At 35.6% G+C, this 21,906-nt stretch overlaps 1 protein-coding gene, 1 long non-coding RNA gene and 3 pseudogenes across 2 annotated transcripts; 2 read left to right on the top strand and 3 right to left on the bottom strand.

Moving 5' to 3' along the window:
* Window positions 1–135: 135 nt before the first annotated feature.
* LOC120194820 lies at window positions 136–20,478 on the top strand. The gene is made up of 3 exons (XR_005523008.1): window positions 136–248; window positions 4,605–4,614; window positions 20,442–20,478. It is a non-coding gene; the product is annotated as an uncharacterized LOC120194820 (long non-coding RNA).
* Window positions 544–1,807, bottom strand: LOC120194818 (14-3-3 protein 8-like). The gene is made up of 4 exons (XM_039197008.1): window positions 1,679–1,807; window positions 1,286–1,592; window positions 1,110–1,197; window positions 544–759 (listed from the first exon to the last, which is right to left on the bottom strand). The coding sequence occupies exons 1-4, from the start codon at window positions 1,749–1,751 to the stop codon at window positions 559–561; spliced, it is 669 nt and encodes a 222-aa protein (XP_039052939.1). The 5' UTR covers window positions 1,752–1,807; the 3' UTR covers window positions 544–558.
* Window positions 2,750–3,462, bottom strand: LOC120194819 (annotated as a pseudogene).
* LOC120194816 lies at window positions 7,149–8,523 on the top strand (annotated as a pseudogene).
* Window positions 9,078–10,290, bottom strand: LOC120194817 (annotated as a pseudogene).
* Window positions 20,479–21,906: the final 1,428 nt, after the last annotated feature.

Raw genomic sequence — 21,906 nt, 5'->3', positions numbered from 1 at the left:
TTGCATCTCAGTACTAATTAGGTTGGAAATGCGTTTGGAATTTCAGTGAACAAAGCAGGAAAAGAAAAGAAAACATTCTGAAAATAACACTTATTTTATCAAAGAGGGAAGGGTGTAAAGAGAGAAAAGTATAAAAAAAAGCCAATGACAATGCACAATCCAAACATCAAATAATAGCCATTGAAATGAGTGAAAGCAGTTGAATCTCTTTCGAAAACTGGTTAACTCCAACAGTTTCATTCATCTCCGTCGGCAACCTTAGCAGCACCAAGCTTTGCGACCTCTTCTGTAATGAAACAAATGCATGACACTGCTAATTAAGAAGTATGATAATTTTTATTAATACTAGGTGTAATAATAAGGCCGCGATTCGTAGTAAAGCTATTCAACGGTGCAAATCCACAGAGTTACCATCCTCTGGGATGTCAGAAGTCCATAAAGTAAGGTTGTCCCTAAAAGCTGCATAATCAAAGTGCTATCTTGTATGACTCTTCGCTTAAAGTATCCAACTCTGAGATAGCTTCATCAAAAGCTTGCTAGCAAGGGACAGGCCCTGCTTTACAAGTTTAACATGTAACATGCCTTTCTAATATTATCCACAAGTAGCTCAACCAGAATATTAACACATAGGAAACAACATGCATGCGTACCTTCAGGAGAGTTCATAATTTCATAATAGAACACAGAGAAGTTCAAGGCCAAACCCAACCGGATTGGATGCGTAGGAGGAAACTTCGCTTCTGCTGTTGTTGTTGCAGACTGCAACCAAAATATCATAGGATAAGTCTCGGAGTCGGGAAAAAACATGGGGACAATTTTATTCTTAAAAGAAACATCTATCTGAAGATTCTTTTTTCAAATTCCCTACAAATGACATTTGGTTCATAAGTAATTAAAACATTGGTGAAATTAATAATGCAAAAGCCATGAAGTTCTTAATAAAAGCATGCCATGAAGTTGAACAAAGCCATTTTCCTACTTCTGTTGTTTTCTTCACTCCATACCATAAGGAACACCGAACATGCATCAACCAACCAACCACAATTCGTAAGCAAAAGATGTACATATTCAACATTTTATAAATCAAAATTAAACATAATTGAACTTGCCTGATATGCTTTCATGGCCTGATCAGCAGCCTCTTTCCTCTCATTGCCCGTCTTAAATTCCGCCATGTACCTGTAATAATCCCCTTTCCTGCAACCAAACAAACCCAAAAAAAATCTTCAGAAAAAAACAACATTAGAATCAATCAATTAACGAAGAAAACCCAATAAAAGTACACATTTTATAATAAAACACCGTAGACTCTTCACCGGAGCAAGAAGGAATGAGATGCTCATTGATCACTCCCATAATATCTTTACAAATATTGTACAACTCCAATTCCACTTTCTGCCTATACCCTTTGATTTTCTTAACATTTTGCTCATTCCCTCTGCTCTCTTCCTTTTGCTCGATCGAAGACAAGATCCTCCACGATGCCCTTCGAGCACCGACCACGTTTTTGAAGCCGACAGAGAGCAAGTTCCGTTCTTCTACGGTCAGTTCCACATCAAGCTCGGCTAGTTTTTTCATAGCAACCACCATATCTAGAACACAAAAAAGATCCCACAATTTTAAAATGTTAAAAGAAAAAAAGAACCAAAGTTTGTGACTTTATTTAGTTAGATCGGACCATCAAATCTTTCAGCTTGCTCAGCTAGCTTGGCCACATAAACCAAGCTTTCACGTTCTTTGGAGAAATCCATGGCCGATAACAAGCGAGAAATGAAAAAAAGTAAGGAGAAGAGATGCAGAGCCAGAGAGGAAGAAAATGATCTCTCTTTTCCGTGTTTTTTTTTTGTTTTTCTGGTGTTGGTTGGGGAGCACCAATCAGGGAGAAGTAAGATGAGTTTAGTGGAAGCGGTGACAAGACATACTGCTCGGCCTCTATTTGGAATGTCAATGTCCCACGTGACACTAGGGCTGTGGTGTACACTCTATTGAAATAGCCATTGTTACGTGGTCGTTTGAAGTAGTTTGGGTTGTAATAGTTTGTTCTGAGAGTGATGCTACTTGAGAAGTTAGATAGGAAAGCAATGATGGAGACAGGTCAACTTTTGAATGAATTTAAAGTTTACCTTTAAAACACAGAAATTATTCAACACTGTTGGAAAGAAAAATATTTAAACCTCCCAAATCTACCGGTCAGTTTTTGTAACTACTAACTACTGAAACTTTGCCCAGTAAATGATTTGGGCTTCACTAATCGGAATTAAGAAAATGGGTTTTACATCAACAATAGACCATTTAATTTTATTTCATGCATTTTGCTTTATGAGTATATATTGATATTTATTAAAAATGTAAATTTGTTTTTTAAAATATTAATTTGATTTTTCAATAATATATAGATTTACATGACCAATACATTAAATATAAACTTGGTTGGACAGGCTAGAACAGCACATTATACATTCAATTCAAGGCAGGTTGAGAGTAGTTGGCTATGGGATGATAGATTTGAGATGGATCTTCTTGAACAGGTGTTAGATTGGTTGAGTGGATGGCAAGAATCTTATTAGAATGTGATTTGGTCATACTGTGCAGATTAGTTGCAGAGTTAAAAAAAACATTTTAAATGCAATAAAAAGTATTTAAATAGGTCTTGATATAATTCTTCATCTTCAACGCACAAAATTTAAGCACCTCTTTCAAGGGAAATTCAATGCTCAATTATAAGTTTATATTACACACAAACATATGTATACGAGTACAATACATCACATTATGGAGCAAGCATGGGGGTTTTCATCGCTGAAGATAGAGCTGGCTTGTTCATCAATAAGAGTTGAATAAGGCGGTGGGTGATAGTAACCATGGTCATGTCCGTCATAGCCATGCTTGTAGTAGTTGTAGGATGAAGAACGTCCAGTTGCATTGTAAGTAACAATGGGTTGTCTCTCATAGTATTCGTAGTAAAATTGGTTCTCAGGTCTGTATGGATACGGCCACAGCTCAGCTCTCCTTCCATTTTTCTCACTTTTTCAACATCTTCTTCTGGTCTGCCTGCCCAACCCATTACCGTTACCTTTGCATCCCCATATCTACGTCTACGCTGTCCACTCCTGAAAGAAATTAAAACACCCAAATTATGTCATTCACAGAGCTTCGACAATTAAAGCTTTGCATTAGTGTTTAATATCATGCATGAAGTTGAAAGTTGGACATACCCTTGAGTTTTCCAAGTTCCTTCTTTATCTTGGTGGCGCAGCCCTCGCAATCCATACGTACTCTCATCTCTATCATCTGCGGAGAAAGAAGACCAAAAATTTCAATCATGTAAGTAATTAGGCAATAGTTTGGTGCTAAAATTATTTTTTCATTGGTAATATGTATATTATATATGAAAAACGAAAGAATCATGAACTAACCCCCATGTGAGTATCTATGGTCTTTGTCTTCAGAATAGAAACTTGATAGATGAGAGAGCCATGGGGACGTACTTATTTATAGGGAAGGCCAGCACATAAAATGCTTCTTGGGGAGCAAGCTTTGTAGAAAAAGCTTGGCAGCTGCTTCGAAATTAAATAAGGAGCTAATTAATAGCATTTCGCAAACCTAACAGTACAAGTAATTTAATAGAGTAATATTTATATTAGCCAACCGGCTTCATAAACACTAGTCAACAAACTATCGGGAAGATTCTCCGTTGTTGCCTAATGATTTTAAGCACAACAAGTAAATATATCGAGTTAAGAATGATTGATTTTGTTGACAAATACAGTAATTCAAGCCGCAATCCTTTCGAGGCTCCTGAACCGAGTAAATCAGTTACTTAAGGATATTGCTAATTGTTGCTTACTTATAGTATACGCCTGCATGCAAATTTTTTAATTAATCATTGTTATACGTGTGGGAGATCGAGTCAAAACTTAGTATTATGCGACATCAGTTTTGTCTGATAAAAGTAGGTATATGTCTAGGACCTCTAGGTTAATAGATTTGAAAGTGCCGAGATAACATGACAACGGCACTAGTTCACGAATGTGGCATTTTAAAATTAGAAGAAAAAAATACAAATATGATAACCATGTAAATGAAAAAAAAAAGATGTTTGTATTTGATCAAAATTTAATAATTTATTTGAATTTTAAATTTGAAAAATAAATAAATAAAATTTTAAAAAAAGTGAAAAAAAACCCAGATTATCAGCCGAAGATCAGCCCAGAACAAATTAGGCCCAGATATTTCCTTCTCATATCCCCTCCCCCTGATTTATTGATGCAGGCCATACAGTTTTCCTTTGTGAGATGGCTAAATAACAAAAGAACCCGGACAATAACTGCAAAAACGATGTACATCGAGCGATACGTACAACTGGAACATACTAAATACTATTTTCAAATCCTTGAATCCATTTTCGGCACCAACATTTCCCTGTAATTTGAGATAGCTTACATATTAAACATCAGTTGACAGTGGTTAGTGTTTATGAGATCAAGTTGCAAGTGCACAACAGACTAGTAATAGGCTTTCCCCTTTTGGTTCCCCCCCCCCCGCCCAAACACCAAATGGATGTTAAATAATCATGGATTTAAACGTTAATGGTCGGTTTTAAGTGAAAAATCCGTATGGTTGCAATGGCGCACGCAATGCAGTTGACCTCTATTTCCCCTTCACTTTTGTCATTAGTGTGCTTGCTAGCGGAACAAATAGTCAAAACAGCAAGCAATTGCAATAAAAAAGAAAGTTGTAAAATCCATTAACAATGGCAGAGAAGGAAGGAGATATTGTGAAGAAAGGGCATGAAGAGGAAATGAAAATGGCTATTGGGCTTTTGGAAGAATTTGGGCTCCCAATGGGACTTCTCCCTCTTATCCATGTTGGTTTCGCAAGGTGTATGGGTTACATGGGACACTGAAATCACTGGATATGGAGAAGCATGGGTCAGCTTCTTAATCAACTTTCTAAGATGAACAATACATTATAGCCATTTCCATACCAGGTTATTAGACTTTTTTTTTTCCTGTGTAGATCTGTTCATGGCATCCATTCCAACAAGCAAAATTAATTTATTGTTATACTATTTGGATTTTTCAACAGTTGGTTTATAAGCAAATATAACTGATCGGTGAACTTTCGATTTAACAGCAAAAAGGAAGTATTGGGTAATTAGGTTCGTGTATTATATACTGAAATAATTATATATAAAATATAGATTGGAATGATAAGATATATCACTAAAAAAATATTTTATATGTGACATAGCATAAACTGGTAAAATACAAATGTTTCAATTAGTGTGTATATTTTGTAAAAATAAATAATAAATTAATATAAGACTCTAACACAAAATTATATATCAGAGTTGAATTACAATAATAGATAATCAAATATAAAAGAAATAATACATGACATGAACATAATATAATAACTAATTAAAACATAACATGAAAACTAATATAATATAAATTTAATTCAATTTTTTTGTTACAATTTAATTCAATTTTCAGAAGCGTAACAATGACATAATAATTCTTAAAAAGAGTAGGACTCTTTTGATGTATGTATTGATGTTTCTTAGATCTCCCTTTTCATGCATCCAAATATTTGGATTAATGATTAATTCATGCATCTATTATATTTTATAGATTTATATTTGATACATTAATATAAATATAGTATACGAGTTTTTTTATCAGTAAGTAAGACGTCACTAGTAAAAAAAATATAATAAAATAATTCAAGATTTTGTTTTTTGTGGACTCTTACCTTCAGAGATTCGATGAAATCCCAATAGAATTTCCTATAAAGAAAATGAGTAATAACTAATAATTGAGTGAAGGCTAATAAAAAATGAAGTTTGAGAAAGGGCGTCCACAAATCATGGATAAATTTCCAATGGTGTAAAGCCAGCGTGTTAAAACTTAAAAACCCAAACAAATGAATTTGCAATCATCCCAGCCTTTTTGAGTTGGAGCATACTTAACGTAATAAAGTTTGCTCTCCCAGATTGATGGGTGATACATACAAATTAATTCTGTTGTGAAAAAGGATAAAGTTCACAAAAAGGAGGGATCTGACTTGCACGGCTAGTATTTCAAAGATGGTTTTCATGTGGACAACCTCACTTCATCACTTGGTTTTCTCAGGCCTGCTGAGATTTCTATTATGGAGTCTTATTGTGATGGAATCTGTATGATTTTGATTTCAAGGTGTAAGCGTCAATACGTTGTAATGATTGACGGATAAGCTAGCGATTCTGGAGGCTTTCTATATAGACCAATCAGTTGAAATTGCGGCACTATTTTCCTCAAAATGGTATCGCAGACTCGCAGTCGTTAGTGTCTCACTACATTCTAATCTTCAACTTAATTTGCAGATTCCACACAACGGAATCACTTCTTTTGTATTAATTTTAGAGATGGAAATCTGTGTTGGCAACGCAAGACCAGTTCGTTTACTCTGACTATGGGCCTTCTTTTCTTGTCGGGCACCACGGTTCACCTCAGCAAGTACTGCTACTGTTACATTCATTTAACTTTTGATGAGTCCTAAAACTATTGTGTTCATGGTTGAGAACCTAATAGTCCTGGTTAAGTTGTCATAATCGTCTTTCTGCATATTGCTTGTCAAACATGACTTAATGAAAGCGAACTAACTGCTGTTTTGTTTTGATATGTGTTGCTTGTCAAACCTGATTTCATGTGTTCGTAGACTGTAGTCTGGACCCTCTGATGTTTGATCCCACTTTACTCCGTCGCTTGTTTTCCCTTCGTTCGATGTCGATCTAACGTAATGTTAGAGTAAGCACTCTAATTCAAATAAAACTTCCTTGGAGAGAGTTTCATTACAAAACCACAAACACAAGATCCATTGAACATACTTCTAACTACATAGAACCTCCTTGTGCTTTAAACGTCTATTCCACTTATATTACTTGCTATGAGGTTTAATATTATGGTTTTTAGCTTTGATTAACTGTTATCAATTGTGACTAGTTTAACAGAGTATTCCATTATGATTCGCGGAACATAGTTTATCGCAAGTTGAATTGGAGCATGTCCCACCAAAGCACTAGTGAGGTGGGGATATAGGGTGATAATTTGACTGGTGAGAAAATGCTGTCTATAAAACCCTCATAGCTCGTTTGATATTAGTGTGCCTATTGCATAAAGCTTCATATTGAGTTATTCACTTCCATAATCCTCGATAGTCATAGTTCAATGGCTACAAATTTATTCCGAAACATTTGCTTGGCCTATCTCCATGTTTTGTTCATCTGGATTTCCCATGCCTACTGTCGCCCTCTAATTGAGGAACACATGTTGAAGAGAGATGAGGAATGGATGGCTATGCACGGCCGCGTCTAGGCAGATGCAGTCGAGCAGGAGAAACGCTATGCAATATTTAAGGAAAACGTTGAATGTATCGAAGCTTTTAATAATGGTGTGGAAAAAGGATATAAGCTAGGTGTAAACAAATTTGCAGACTTAACCAATGAGGAGTTCCGTTCCCTACACACCTGTTACAACTTACAAACGTGGGTCCTTTGAATCGATGATGTCGAATTCAAAACCCTCATATTTTCGCTATGGAAACGTAACCTCTGCACAAGCTGTTGTGGACTGGAGGAAAAAGGGTGTCGTGACCTCTGTCAAGGATCAAGACACCTGCGGTGAGTGAGAATTCATGAATTACAAGCATGTTATCAGTTTATTCCTTTATCATAATATGGCAGGTTAACATATAGTACTTGTTATATTTGTATACAAATACAGGATGTTATTGGGCGTTTTCAGCAGTGGCGGCTATAGAAGGAATAACACAAATCAAGAAAGGGAAGTTAATTTCACTGTCAGCAGCAGCAGCTTGTGGACTGTGATATCAATGGGGAAGACCAAGGATGTGAAGGTGGCCTCATAGGCACCACATTTCGATTCATCAAAAGCAACCATGGCTTAACAAAAGAAGCCAGCTACCCTTACCAGGGTTCAGAAGGAATCTGCAAAAAGAAGGAAGCAACTCCTGCAGCAACTATAATTGGCTACAAAGATGTGCCGCCTAATAACGAGAAGGCCTTGTTACAAGCAGTGGCAAACCAACCAGTTTCCGTTGCCATAGAAGGAAGTGGATGGTCTTTCCAGTTTTACAAGAGGGGTGTTCTTGGGGGAGTGTGACACTTACCTTGACCATGCTGTCACGCTTGTTGGGTATGGAACCAACTCGGATGGCACCAAATACTGGTTGGTGAAAAATTCATGGGGCACTGGCTGGGGTGAGAACAGTTCTATGAGGCTCGAGAGGGATGTTGCTGCCAAGGAAGGTCTTTGTGGCGTTGCCATGAAAGCTTCTTATCCTATTGCATGAAAGAAGGAAATATTATTAGATACTATTATATTAAGCTGCAACCTGTCAATATCAATATCATGTTATTTTGCTCAACTGTAAAACTACTGTAAAATTTGTGTTAAGTTAGCAACGCTTCCTGTAGGAAACTGTAAAATAAATTCAGCAATAAAGTGTTTGATTTGATGATCTAATTACTATTCAAACTCCATTTGATTGGCAATAATTACGTAACATATAGCATGGCACCAAAACAGAGACATTCCTTGTTTAAAACTGCTGATTGCCAAGGGATTTCTTGACCTATTAACAGAAAATCCCCTAAAGGCTAATAAAACATAAGAGGATAATTATTGAAGAAACCTCTTTCTTTCAAGGTATAAAACCACTGAGAACAAATGGGAGATGATCATGCAGTTGGTTTAGTAGTTTTGAGTGTAAAAACTTGTGGGGGGAGGGGATGAATAATGAGATGACCTGCAAGAATGGCCTACTTTGCTGATGCCATTAATATTCTCTACATGTCTACTGAACTCGTTCAGAATGCTGTTGGTATATATATATACAAGTAGAAAAATCGAAGGGAAGTGTAGGTTTTTCTTTCTGTTTCAACTTACAAGACGTTTATAAAAGGTACAGAACAATTGTATTGAAGATATACATATAAAGCGTTGTTTCGAATAGTTTCGTAGGAATAAGCTTAAGTACATAGGGTGTTTTTTGTTTTGAGGGTGACTAATTAGTCCTTTGGGATACTAAGAGAGGACTATAAATGCTTCATAGACATCATCATGATGTATTGTGCATTTATCTTCAAGCAGTTAGAAAAGAGGCTTCCATTGCAATACCGCAAATACCTTCTTTGGCATCAATCTCTCTTTCCATTCTAATGTATCCATCCTCACCCCAGCTAGTGCCCCATGAATTCTTCACCAACCAATATTTGGTCCCGTTATCATCCTGTCCATAGCCAACCACTGTAACCCCATGGTCTAGGAAAGAGGAGCATTCACCGGTGAAGACACCACTTTTGTAGTGCTGGAAGTCGACACCACCAGCATCAATGGCAACTGAAACTGGCTGATTGGCCACAGCTTTTAAAAGCGCCAAGTCGCTGTTTGAAGGAACGTCTTCGTAACCGGTGATCTTAGCCGCACGGTTGGCTGATTCTTTCTTGTTGCAGCTTTCCATCAACTCCTTCATAGGGGTAATTGGTTTCGGTAGTAAGTCCTTTGTTTGAAATGATAAATTCAAATGCATCATCCATGAGACCGCCGTTGCAGCCTTGGTCTTCGCCATTGACATCACAATCAACCAACTCTTGCTCAGATAGTGAGATCAATGTACTGGTTTTGAGCTTAGTAATCCCTTCAATGGGCTGCCATAGCTGAGAACACCCAACAACATCCTATACCATCCGAACCGAAAGAAACAATTAGCATTATGGAGTCAAATTATAACAAGTTCTCTACAAATTCTTTTGCTTACCACATTGGCCTTGGACTTTGATACCGGTCACAGCTCCTTTCTTTCTCCAATCCATGTTAGATGGAACTGCAGTAAAATTTTCATACCTGAAAGAAGATATTTTGGAAGCTGGAAAAGTGCTGGAAGGTCGCGTTTTTTATAACCGTTTCTCATGGCTTTAAACTCTTTATTCGTCAAGTCCGTGAATTCGTTAACACCGAGCTTGTACTTTTTAGCGGTATCAACATTGTGGGATTCGATATATTCCACATTTTCCTTGAAAATTTGGAAACGTTTCTCCTCCTCTGTTTCATCTTGATAAACTCGACTATAGCTAGATGCCCATTGTTTAAACTTGTCGGACACGGATACCTAAGGAATAGAACGGGAAGAGACTTGAGAAGCCCAAATTCCCAAAACAAAGAGTAAGACGAAACATTGACTTGTGGAAGCCATTGTTAGAGACGAGTCAAATTCAGGAACAAATGTATGTTGTGAGAGATGCTAAATCATAAGATGGCTTGTGGTTTATATAGGGAGGGTTCCAAGCGAAAACAAACCCCTCATTCTACGTGCCCTGCAAAATGTTCCGACAGGGACTCCATGCTAACTTGATTACTTAACAGGATCCTATTTCGTATCAACATGAAATTCTTGCATTACATCATTCGTATTTTGATGGAATTATTAGAATTTATGTATGTGACAAAGTAAGGATCGGAAATATTTAGTTGACATTAAGCAGAAGAACTGATGGGGGCAAGTTAGGTTGCTAAGGCTGGCTAAGTCTGGTTATATAAACTCTCCAAACTTGCAAGGTACGACCCTGGGACAATTTAGTCTAAATCAAACTGCCATTTTTGCGTGCTAAGCAAAGACTAGTCTTTTGTCCTTTCACGACGATAGGTGCCGAGGGGAATACTTATTTGAACCATGAAACAAACATATGCAATAAACCATGAGTTTTCTTTCGAATTGGACATAAAATAACCTTTAAAATTTATATTGTTTTAGTTTTCTACTCCCTTTCGCTTAAATTGGACATAAAATATTTTATACGTTGATAAAGAAAAATTCCTTTCTTTCTACATTTATCCGTTGTATTTTATGTTCTACCAAGTACTATTTATATTTATTTTTCTTTCGAATTTTCCTTTCTCCCCTTCATCTTTTTAATTTTCTGCTGTACCATGGGCAGCCTTAATACGTTGCATAATATATAAGCCTCCCTTTATACTAAAACGAAATTATTAGAATGTTAAAACGAAAAATTAGGCTCCGCATCTTTTCAAAGTTGGACTCGGCAAGCTGAGCACATACACATAGTTTGAGCAAAACATTCGATAAATGCTTTCGACTGGGTCACCTATGAATTTCTTTTATCCACGCCTTGCCAAATTCATTGCTCAATGGGCGATGCTACTTCAACTTTTCAAAAATAAAATCTTATTTTATTTATATTTATAACTTACAAAAAATTATTTTTAAAAAATATATATGTGAACTATTTTATATCTATTTAATTTATAATTAATATTTAGAATTTATTACCATCTCTATTAATAATATTATCTCTAATTTTTAAACCTAAATTTTCAACAAAATCAAACGGTGTCTTTCGAGGAGCTTTATCGCCACAAAACTCTCTATGTGAACAAGATTTGATTCGGACAGTTGATATTGATCAATAAAGATATCAACGATGTTGAAGAGACAACAAAACCTTCATGGAAGGTGCCGCTCGTGGTACCATTGATAGAAGATAACAAGAAAGAATGTAATAACTAACTGAAATGAAATAAAGAAGTAATATTAAGTACACTATTCGCTGAAATGAATGGAATTGTAAAAAGAACAGTAAAAACATTGGTTGATTTGAGTAATATTCATGAATGAGATAAAATAGATATAAAACAATAAATATTATCTTAAAGTTGTGTCTTGTATGGTGTCTTTGTTGGATTAAAATTCATAATTATGGGAACATATTTTTAATATATATTGGATTAACAAGTGAAGCAACGAAATATATAAACTGAACACACCAACGGCTTCGAGCATCAAACATGGAGGAGAGAAACTTAAAGAAGAATCAAAATGGCCAACGGAAAAAATATATCTCCTTAACAACAATCTCATCCGACACATATAAGCTATAACCAATCGCGACGTACATAAACGAACTGTCTTGTACAAACAAACAGAGGAATTGACGTCGAGAAAACAATCAATAAAAATAAATATGCATCTAGAATCCAAAAATACCTATAGTTATGATACCTTTTACAAGAAAAATGATCACAAGAAATTATTATTATAAAAATAATAAAATAAAACTAAAAACGACAGGGTGGTCCACCGCTTGCATGAAGGAAGAGAATTTGAAAACTGCCGATATAATGTTAAACGATAAAAAAAAGTTGGATGATTCCATTTGCATGCTTTGAGACTATATTAACAAATTTCAACTATGTAGATTACACCCTAGTCCTCTCCACTAGTGGCGGATGCACTAAGCCTTTATAGGGATCAAGTGCATCCCATTATTTTAGAAAAATTGTTAAATTTAGTTTAATGTGTAAGAAAAAAAAGAAAAAAAATTAAAGTTTTTGCATACCCATTATTTTTAAGAAAAAAATTAAAATTTTAGACCTCCATTTTTAAATTTCTGGATCCGCCACTGCTCTCCACTTCATTGTTATTTGGTCGAGGCATGAAAGGGGTACATACTTGATTTTGTTCAAGAATCAAAATATACAATAGGATTAAAGTAAATCATTATTCTCAATAATCTATAAAACGAATTGTTGAAAATATTTTGATATTTCGATATAACAAATTAAGTTAAATGAATTTTAAGATTTTCCAAATGATTTTCTAAGTATATTCGATATAACTATTCGAATATCAAAACATTACTCCAAATCTTTCAAAAATCATTTTTAATCCTTACTCAAGTGTAAAATTAAGTTTTAATCTTAAAACAATTTCAAAATAATTTTACAAAGTATTTCGAACTATTTCAAAGCCAAAAATTCCAGATTGCTCAGAGGGAACTGATTCCCCCTGAATGGTTTGGCTCCGAGAATTCCAGTATGCTCGGAGGAAACCGATTCCCCCCAGGGGGTACCGATTCCCCCCTTGTATAACGGTCGAAATATTTGAATTTTACACTTAGGGAACCGATTCCCTATAGGGGGTACCGATTCCCCCCACGCTCCAAGCTGTTTTATTAATTGTTTTCATACTAAAACGACTATATGATCTTCACTAATCATACCCAATGTTCAGAAGTGATTCAAGGTGTATTTAAACAAGTTCTGAAGCCTTTGATCAAAAAAGAAATCATAGAGAAACACGAGAGAAAGCATCAAACACCAAGTTTGTGCAAATCAAGCCAATTTTCCTTTTAATATTCATTTTGCTTTCAAAGAACACCATTTGTGCTCATTTGTAATTATTTGTGAGTGTTCTTTTCTTATTATAGAATTGTGCAAACATCTTACCTTGTGAGGTTTTCCTTGTAAGTTTGCAAATTTGTGTATTTCTCTTTGAAAAATAGTGTGCTCAAGAATTTGAGGTATAATTCTTGAGGGAGCTGTAAGGTTACTCTTTGTCCTCAAAAGAAAGAACAAATTAGTGAATTTGTTGGAAAATCCTTAGTGTGGATAGCTAAGGTAGTGGACGTAGACTTTGGTTGATAAAGTCGAACCACTCTAAATCGCTGTGCAATTACTTTCAATTTTCTGCAAAAGCTTCCACCAAAATTTTAATTGCCAATTCACCCCCCTCTTGGCCGATTCTGTCAATCGATTAAGTCAACAATTAGTATCAGAGGCTAACTCATTTGAAGGTTTAATCGCCTCTTGAGTCGATTCGGGAAGAGTTATATCGATAATCAAAGTCATCAATGGCCTCCGCTTTAAACTTCGACTCCGGTCTCAATTCGATGCCCGTCAACAAGCCTCCTTTCTTCAATGGAGCTAACTATGCCTTTTGGAAGAATAGAATAATGTACTTCATTCAAGCAAGTGACATGGGAGCATGGAATGTCGTAGTAGAAGGATACATCAAGCCTCTCACTCATCCAAGATTGTGGAGTGAAGAAGAGACAAAAATGTTCCAGCTCAACTCCAAAGCCATCCATATCATTTTTTGTGCTCTTGGACCAGATGAATACGGAAGAGTTTCATCGTGTACAACCGCCAAAGAAATATGGGACAAACTTCAAGTCACTCATGAAGGTACCGATGAGGTAAAGAAATCTAAAATTAGTATTCTAACGCATAGCTATGAAAATTTCAGGATGAAACCAAATGAAGATATCAAAGCTATGACGGATAGATTTTCAACGATTGTCAATGGTCTCAAGTCATATGGAGAGATCATTTCAAATGAAAAGCTTGTGAGGAAGTTAGTCTACTCCCTCCCAAAATCGTGGCAATCAAAGAAGACTGCAATCATCGAGTCTAAGGACTTAACGTCCTTAACTCTTGAAGAGCTAATTGGGTCACTCCTCACTCATGAAATGATGCTTGAAGATGAGGTGGACCTTGATAAGATTGAAGAGACACCAAAGGAGAAGGAGAAGAAGAAGAAGAAAAACATTGGAGTTGCTCTCAAATCCACAAAAAAGATGAGAGTGATTCGGATGAAGATGACGATGACGAGGAAATGGCATTGTTTGCCAAACGGTTCAGAAAAATGATGAGACCTTACCAAGGAAGAAAATTCAAACGAAATGAAGGCCTCAAAAATGAACCAAAAGAGAAGGACCCAATCATTTGCTATGAATGCATAAAACCGGGGCATGTCAAATATGATTGCCCACAATTGAAGAGAAATGGTCAATCAAAGAATAAGCAAAAGGCTCATGTGGCTACATGGAGCGACGAAGAAGGTTCCGATGAAGAGGAACAAGAAGTAGCAAACTTGTGCTTGATGGCATTCGGGGAAGATTCTAAGGTAACCTCTAACTCATCTGATTTTGATGATTTATCCTATGATGAGCTATTAGAGGAATATAATGGGTTGACTTCGGATTATGAGAAATTGTTTTTAAAATATAAAAATGATGTTTCAAAATTGAAAAATGAAAATAAGCTCATATCCAAAACCAACAACGATCTTGAAAGTAAGATCAAAGATTTGCAAATCAAACTAGAAGAGTTTGAAAAGAAAAATTTAGATTTGCAAAATTTACTTTCAAAGGTCAATGATGATCATCAAAAGAAAATTGATGATCTTAAAGCTTCTTTTGATAAAGTTGGAACAAAACGTTTTGAAAGTGTAGAAAATTCTAAATCCAACTTTGTTAGAAAAAGTTTTAAAAACTACAATCATAGAGGTCCCCAAAGAACCTCTAATGGAAAAATCGTTAGAAGTATATGGGTTTCTAAAGAGCTCATTAATACTAAAGATAAGGATATCCTACACAAATGGATACCTAAGGGGACTATAATTTTTGGAAACTAATGAATATGGACCCAAAATAATTTGGGTACCAAAAATTAGAAATTAATCTTTGTTTGTAGGAAAAGGAGCATTGCTACAAGGCACGGGAAACAAATTCAAACTCATGGTACCTTGATAGTGGATGCTCAAGACACATGACCAGAGACAAAAGCCGGTTCATTAAGCTTAACGCCAAAAATGGAGGAGAAGTGACTTTTGGTGATGATTCAAAAGGTCACATTGAAGGTATTGGTACTATTGGTAATATCTCTTCCATACAAATTAAGAATGTTTTATATGTGAATGGATTAAAGCATAATCTATTAAGTATTAGTCAATTTTGTGATAAGGGATTCAATGTCATGTTTGATATTAATGGTTGTAAAGTCATTGACATTACATCTAATCAGATTATGCTTGTTGGTCATAGAATAGGAAACATATACATGGTGCATTTAGATTCTATTGATATGACTAATTTGTGCCTAGTTGCTAAGGATGAACATGATAGTTGGTTATGGCATATGAGACTAGGACATGCTAGTATGAGTGTTTTGCAACGACTAATTCAAGGTGATTTAGTTCGAGGGTTGCCTAAGCTTAAATTTGATAATGATAAAATCTGTGATGCTTGTGCTAAAGGAAAACAAAAGCGAATTTCTTTTAAATCCATTAATGACGTATCAACTAGTAGAGTATTACAATTGATCCATATAGATCTTTTTGGGCCAAGTAGGACTACTAGCTTGGGTGGAAAACAATATGCATTTGTCTTGGTAGATGACTATTCTAGATATACTTGGGTTCTATTTTTAAGTACTAAGATGAAGCATTAGAACAATTCATCACGTTTTCAAAAGTAATCCAAAATGAAAAAGGTTACTCTATAACTAGTGTTAGGAGTGATCATGGAACTGAATTTGAAAATCTTGGATTTACTGAATTTTGTAACTCTAACAGTATTAGCCATAATTTTTCAGCATCTAGAACCCCTCAACAAAATGGAGTTGTTGAGAGGAAAAATTAAACTTTAGAAGAAATGGCTAGAACCATGCTTTGTGAAAATAATTTGCCAAAATATTTTTGGGCGGAAGCCACAAATACCGCTTGTTATGTTATAAATCGAGTAATGATTAGGCCAATTTTAAAGAAAACTTCATATGAAATTTTAAAAAATAAAAAGCCTAACATTAGCTATTTTCATCCTTTTGGATGTAAATGTTTTGTTTTAAACAACGGTAAAGAGAACCTTGGCAAATTTGATGCTAAAAGTGATGAAGGAATTTTTCTGGGTTATTCCTTAAATTCTAAAGCTTATCGAGTATTTAATAAAAGAACTTTAGTTGTAGAAGAGTCTATACATGTTGTTTTCGATGATAATCCTCTTCTGAGGAAGGATTCTTGTGTGAATGATGATGTAGGTGTTATAAATACAAATGACGTTAGACATGACGTTGGAGAACCATCATCAAAGGAAGAAACGAAAAATGGGGGAACTCATGATCCTCTTGAGAATCCAACCATTGAAGAAAGGGAAGTATCTTATCCAAGAGAGTAAAACTATGTCAAGGATGGTGAAATTATAGGTGATCCATCCAAAGGGGTAACAAATCGATCTTCTCTTAGAAATATTTGTAATTATGTTGCATTTATCTCATTCATAGAGCCTAAGAATATTAAAGAAGCATTAAATGATGAACATTGGATTATGGCTATGCAAGAAGAGTTAAATCAATTTGAGAGAAGTAAAGTATGGACATTAGTTGAAAGGCCTAGTAATAAATCTACTGTAGGTACTAGATGGGTATTTAGGAATAAGCTTGATGAGAGTGGTAATATAGTGAGAAACAAGGCTAGACTTGTTGCTCAAGGGTATACTCAAGAAGAGGGCATAGACTATGATGAAACATATGTTCCCATAGCTAGGATGGAAGCAATTAGAATGTTATTAGCATTTGCATGTTTTCATGAATTTAAATTATATCAAATGGATGTTAAAAGTGCATTATTAAATGGGTTTATAAAGGAAGAAGTGTATGTGGAACAACCTCCAGGTTTTGAAGATTCAAAATTTCCGGACCATGTTCTTAAATTGACAAAAGCTCTTTATGGTTTAAAAACAAGCTCCTAGAGCTTGGTATAAAAGATTGTCAATTTTTTAATTGAAAAAGGTTTTTCAAAAGGGAATGTTGACACTACATTGTTTTTAAAGCATAAAGGTAAAGATTTATTAGTAGTTCAAATTTATGTTGATGATATAATATTTGGTTCTACTAATGATGTTCTTTGCCAAGAATTTTCTAAGCTAATGCAAAGTGAGTTTGAGATGAGCATGATGGGGCAGCTCTCATTTTTCTTGGGACTCCAAATCAAGCAAAGAAAAGATGACATATTCATCAATCAAGCTAAGTACGTCAAAGATATACTCAAGAAGTTTGGACTGGAAAATGGGAAACCTCATGACACTCCAATGAGCTCTTCAACAAAGCTTGACTTAGATGAAGGAGGTAAATGTGTAGATATTAAATTATATATGTCAATGATTGGATCTCTACTTTATCTAACTGCAAGTAGACCAGACATTATGTTTAGTGTTTGCTTATGTGTTAGATTTCAATCATGCCCTAAGGAATCACATTTACTAGCTGTTAAGAGAATCTTTAGATACCTTAAAGACACTCCTAGTTTAGGACTTTGGTATCCTAGAGACTCTAGCTTTAGCTTGCATGCTTTTTCTGATGCGGATTATGAAGGATGCAAATTAGATAGGAAAAGCACCTCCGGTACTTGCCAATTCCTTGGAAATATGCTGATTTTTTGGTTTTCAAAGAAACAAAATTGTGTTGCATTATCTGCTACTGAAGCCGAATACATTTCAGCTGGGTAGTTGTTGTGCACAAGTTTTATGGATGAAACAACAACTTTTTGATTATGGAATTGAAGTTGGTACCATTCCTATCAAGTGTGACAATATTAGTGCTATTTGTCTCACTAAAAATCCCATCCAACACTCTAGAACTAAGCACATTGAAATAAGACATCATGTAACATCCTCAATACCGGGTTAGTGACTAAATTGAAAAGTTTCAAATTTTGGTGATTAAAATAGAATGAATGAATAGTATAAAGATATATATGTAAATGATTGTGTAGGATTGAATTGAAAGGAAGTAGGAATGGAAGGGCAAAAGAGTCATTGCAAGGATCAATTAATTAAACAAGGGATAAGGATATATATATGAATACAAGTGGGTTGAAAAGGAGAGAACCAAAGGCTTCCAGACTTATCTTCTTCTTCTTTCTTCCTTGTACGCGTGAACCAAAGCAAAGGTAAGATTTCTGATTATTGAGTTTCTTGTTAAATTTAATATTGGGTTTTGATTATTAGATGATAACTAAGCTTAAGTAAAGCTTAAGTTATCTTAACATCAAAGGATGATGGAGTTAGGAGAGATTTAAGATGTGAAGTTCTTAAATGAAATCTTGGATTAGAGTTTATAACTAGAATTGAAAGTTAAATTTGACTTGTCATCAATCTAGTTAAGACATACGAAGTATTAAAAGTGGAATTCAAACATGTTGAAAATCGATGTAATTATTGAATTACATATGAAGGATAGGATTTGGAGGTTTAAGATGAAATAAATGAGTATAAATTGGTTTAAGGATGTGTACTAGAGTTAAGAATGAAAAAGGGGATTAAACATGAAGGATTTAATCCAAATGAATGAACTTTCGGGTTCAAAAAGAGGATTCTGGGCAAAGTGCACCTATGCACATTCATGGTGCATCGATGCATCAAGGTTAAAACCCAGAAATTATTTGAATGTGCACCGATGCATTGGTAGTGCATCGATGCACTCTTTTAAAATAAAGACATCGAATGCAATTCATGCATCGATGCATAAGTAGTGCATCGATGCATCCCATTAATAATGAAACATCGAATGCAATTGGTACATCGATGCATAAGGAGTGCATCGATGCATCCCAGCAATAATACTACATCGAATACCTTTTATGCATCGATGCATCAGTAGTGCATCGATGCATACCTTCATTAAAAGATGAAATTGACTTTTCTCTTAGTCTAAAGAGTGAATCATTAGAGTATATTAGTTATAATACTGATATAGATCCATGTGCGATTATGTAGATACTAAAAGTAAGCTTATTCCGGAACGATCAAAGGATTAGAATCGAAACAAAGCAAAGCTAAGGTGAGTGCATACTAGATGTATATTATAATGGAATAAGACTTGTGATAAGTCTAATCCCTATGTTGATTTTTATAATACAATAGTGGTGAACATGCATACATGATAATTATTGTAATACATGCATAAGACATGTATATGTTCATGTGATATGATATGTGATATGACATGTGATATGAGAACACGATATGAAGTGATATGAGATACATGATCACAAGAGAAATGAGATGAGTACATGAACATATGAAAAATAAGAATAATGCCCATAGTATACGATATGAGAACTATAGGTGTAGTTGGCATGCCAATAGTCGAGGGTATAATAGTCCTTCGGGATGTAGTCCTTCGGGATGTAGTCCTTCGGGATGTAATGGTCCTACGTTGACATAGATAATAGTCCTACGGGATGAATACTGAACTAAGGTTCGGTGCCCCATGAGGGAATTGATACGAGCTGTGGTGACAGTATTAGTGCACAACCTCAATGTACTCACATACCTCTATTCTCAATAATATACATGGGCAATGCAATTGAAATACCGATTTACAGTGAAAGTGATACAAGAAGGTAAGTTTCGTATGTGCATTATATGATTTTATATGTTATCATGTGATAAATAAATGCACATTGAAATGTCATGATCCAATGGTAAGTATGAACATTCATAAGTTTATCGTTGCATATTCATTTATTGCCTCACTAAGTCTATGACTTAGCGTGTAAGTGATTTACACGTAGGTACCAAGAATCAGGAAGAGTGGAAATAGAAGTAGCACATGCAACAATACTACTAAGAGATCAGATCAGAAGTAAATTGACAAAGTATGTACTTGATTATGTATAGAGTGTTGGTATGTAATAAGTGTTAATTACAAATACTCTGATCGATTTTGTATTTTATGGTCTTATGTAAATTAATGTATTTCGTTTTAATGAAAGTTTTAAAAATTCCCGGGATTTTCTGTAAGAGTCAAAGATTTGAAAAGTCAATGTGACACATCGGACTTGTATTCGGGTCGGATATGAGTTAAGGGTGTTACATTTAATGGTATCAGAGCTACGGTTTAGTCGATTCTCGGCATAAACTGAAGTCTAGAGTGTCTTATAAGGTATACATGCCAACAAATAGTGGAAACTTCTAATATGATGGAATAGTAAGTATGCTGTTTTGCTAATAGAACTATATGGTTGTATTTTTATAGATGTCCGGACAAGGTAGATCTAGAAATGAAGCGGGAGACGATATACCTGCTGAAAGCAGTAATTCACCTGCCCCGGCCAGGCAGAGTGAAGAACATACATCCTCTGGAATGCCTGTCAATGATCAAGATATATTCTTTAGAACGTTAGAAGCGGTATTGACGCGTTTCCAACCTCCTGTTATTTCAACTCCAAAAATAAATGTTGCGAAAGAGTTGAAGGGATTAGGAGCTCCAGAGTTTAAAGGGGAAGCTAATGAAGGTCCTGTTACTGCGGACCTTTGGCTTAATGACGTGAAGGTCATGCTTACGGGACTTCATTGTTCCGATGCTGAGAAGCTAGATGGAGTAATTTCCTTGTTGAGAGGACAAGCAAGGATCTGGTGGACTAATGTTACATTGAGGATGACTAACGTCCAAGTAACTTGGTCATTGTTTTTAGAAGAATTCAAACATAAGTACATCGGAGATCAATTTGTTCGTCAAATGAAGCAAGAGTTCATGAATCTGAAACAATGGAATCACACTGTATATGAGTACGAGTGTGAATTCAATAAGTTAAGTCGCTTTGCTGCCGAGCTTGTTCCTACTGAGAAGGATGCTTGTGAGTGGTTCGTAGAGGGATTACGTCCTCGGTTGAAGGAGATGTTGATTGTATTAAATCTATCCTCATTTCAAGAGGTAGTCAATCGTGCCAAAGCTTTGGAAAGAGCTCAGAATGAGAGATTTGAAAATTCAAGGACTCAAACAGTCAAGAGAACAGGTGCTTCTTCGAGTTCCGCACCATCAAAAAGAGGTAGAGATGCTGGTTCTCGACCTCAAGCTAAATCGGAGTCAGTGGTATCCTCAGCTAGAGGATCAAATCCGATGAGAGGCAAACAAACTCAATCAGCAGGATCGGGAGCTGGGAGAACTAATCAGAGTCAAGCCAGACAATGTCCGCATTGTGGAAAGAATCATTTAGGGGTATGCCAGATGATTTCTGGAGTCTGCTTTAGATGTGGAGACGCCGGACACTTCGTTCGAGACTGTCCAATGTCAACTAGTGAACCTGTACAGCCTGAGAGGTCTGTTTCGGTAACCCAGAGGGGAAGAGGTAGAGGCAGAGGAAGAAGTCAGTCAGAGTCCTCTGCTCTACAAGAGATACACTCCACTGCTCAGGTGTACAACCTCAAGACCAATGATGATTGTGATGACCCAGATATTATAACAGGTACCTTTCTATTGTTTGACA

This window comes from Hibiscus syriacus, unplaced genomic scaffold, assembly GCF_006381635.1.
Source record: "Hibiscus syriacus cultivar Baekdansim isolate YM2019G1 unplaced genomic scaffold, ASM638163v2 tig00117002_pilon, whole genome shotgun sequence".
Lineage (NCBI taxonomy): Eukaryota > Viridiplantae > Streptophyta > Magnoliopsida > Malvales > Malvaceae > Hibiscus > Hibiscus syriacus.
The sequence above is the reverse complement of the archived record's forward strand: the minus strand, read 5'-3'. Positions and strand labels throughout refer to the sequence as shown.

Coding starts and splice junctions, on each gene's coding strand:
- LOC120194818 (XM_039197008.1), bottom strand. CDS start 1,751: ATGGATTTCTCCAAAGAACGTGAAAGCTTGGTTTATGTGGCCAAGCTA. Junction 1,593..1,678: donor GCAAGCTGAAAGATTTGATG/GTCCGATCTAAC, acceptor TTTGTGTTCTAG/ATATGGTGGTTGCTATGAAA. Junction 1,198..1,285: donor ACGGTGTTTTATTATAAAAT/GTGTACTTTTAT, acceptor GTTTGGTTGCAG/GAAAGGGGATTATTACAGGT.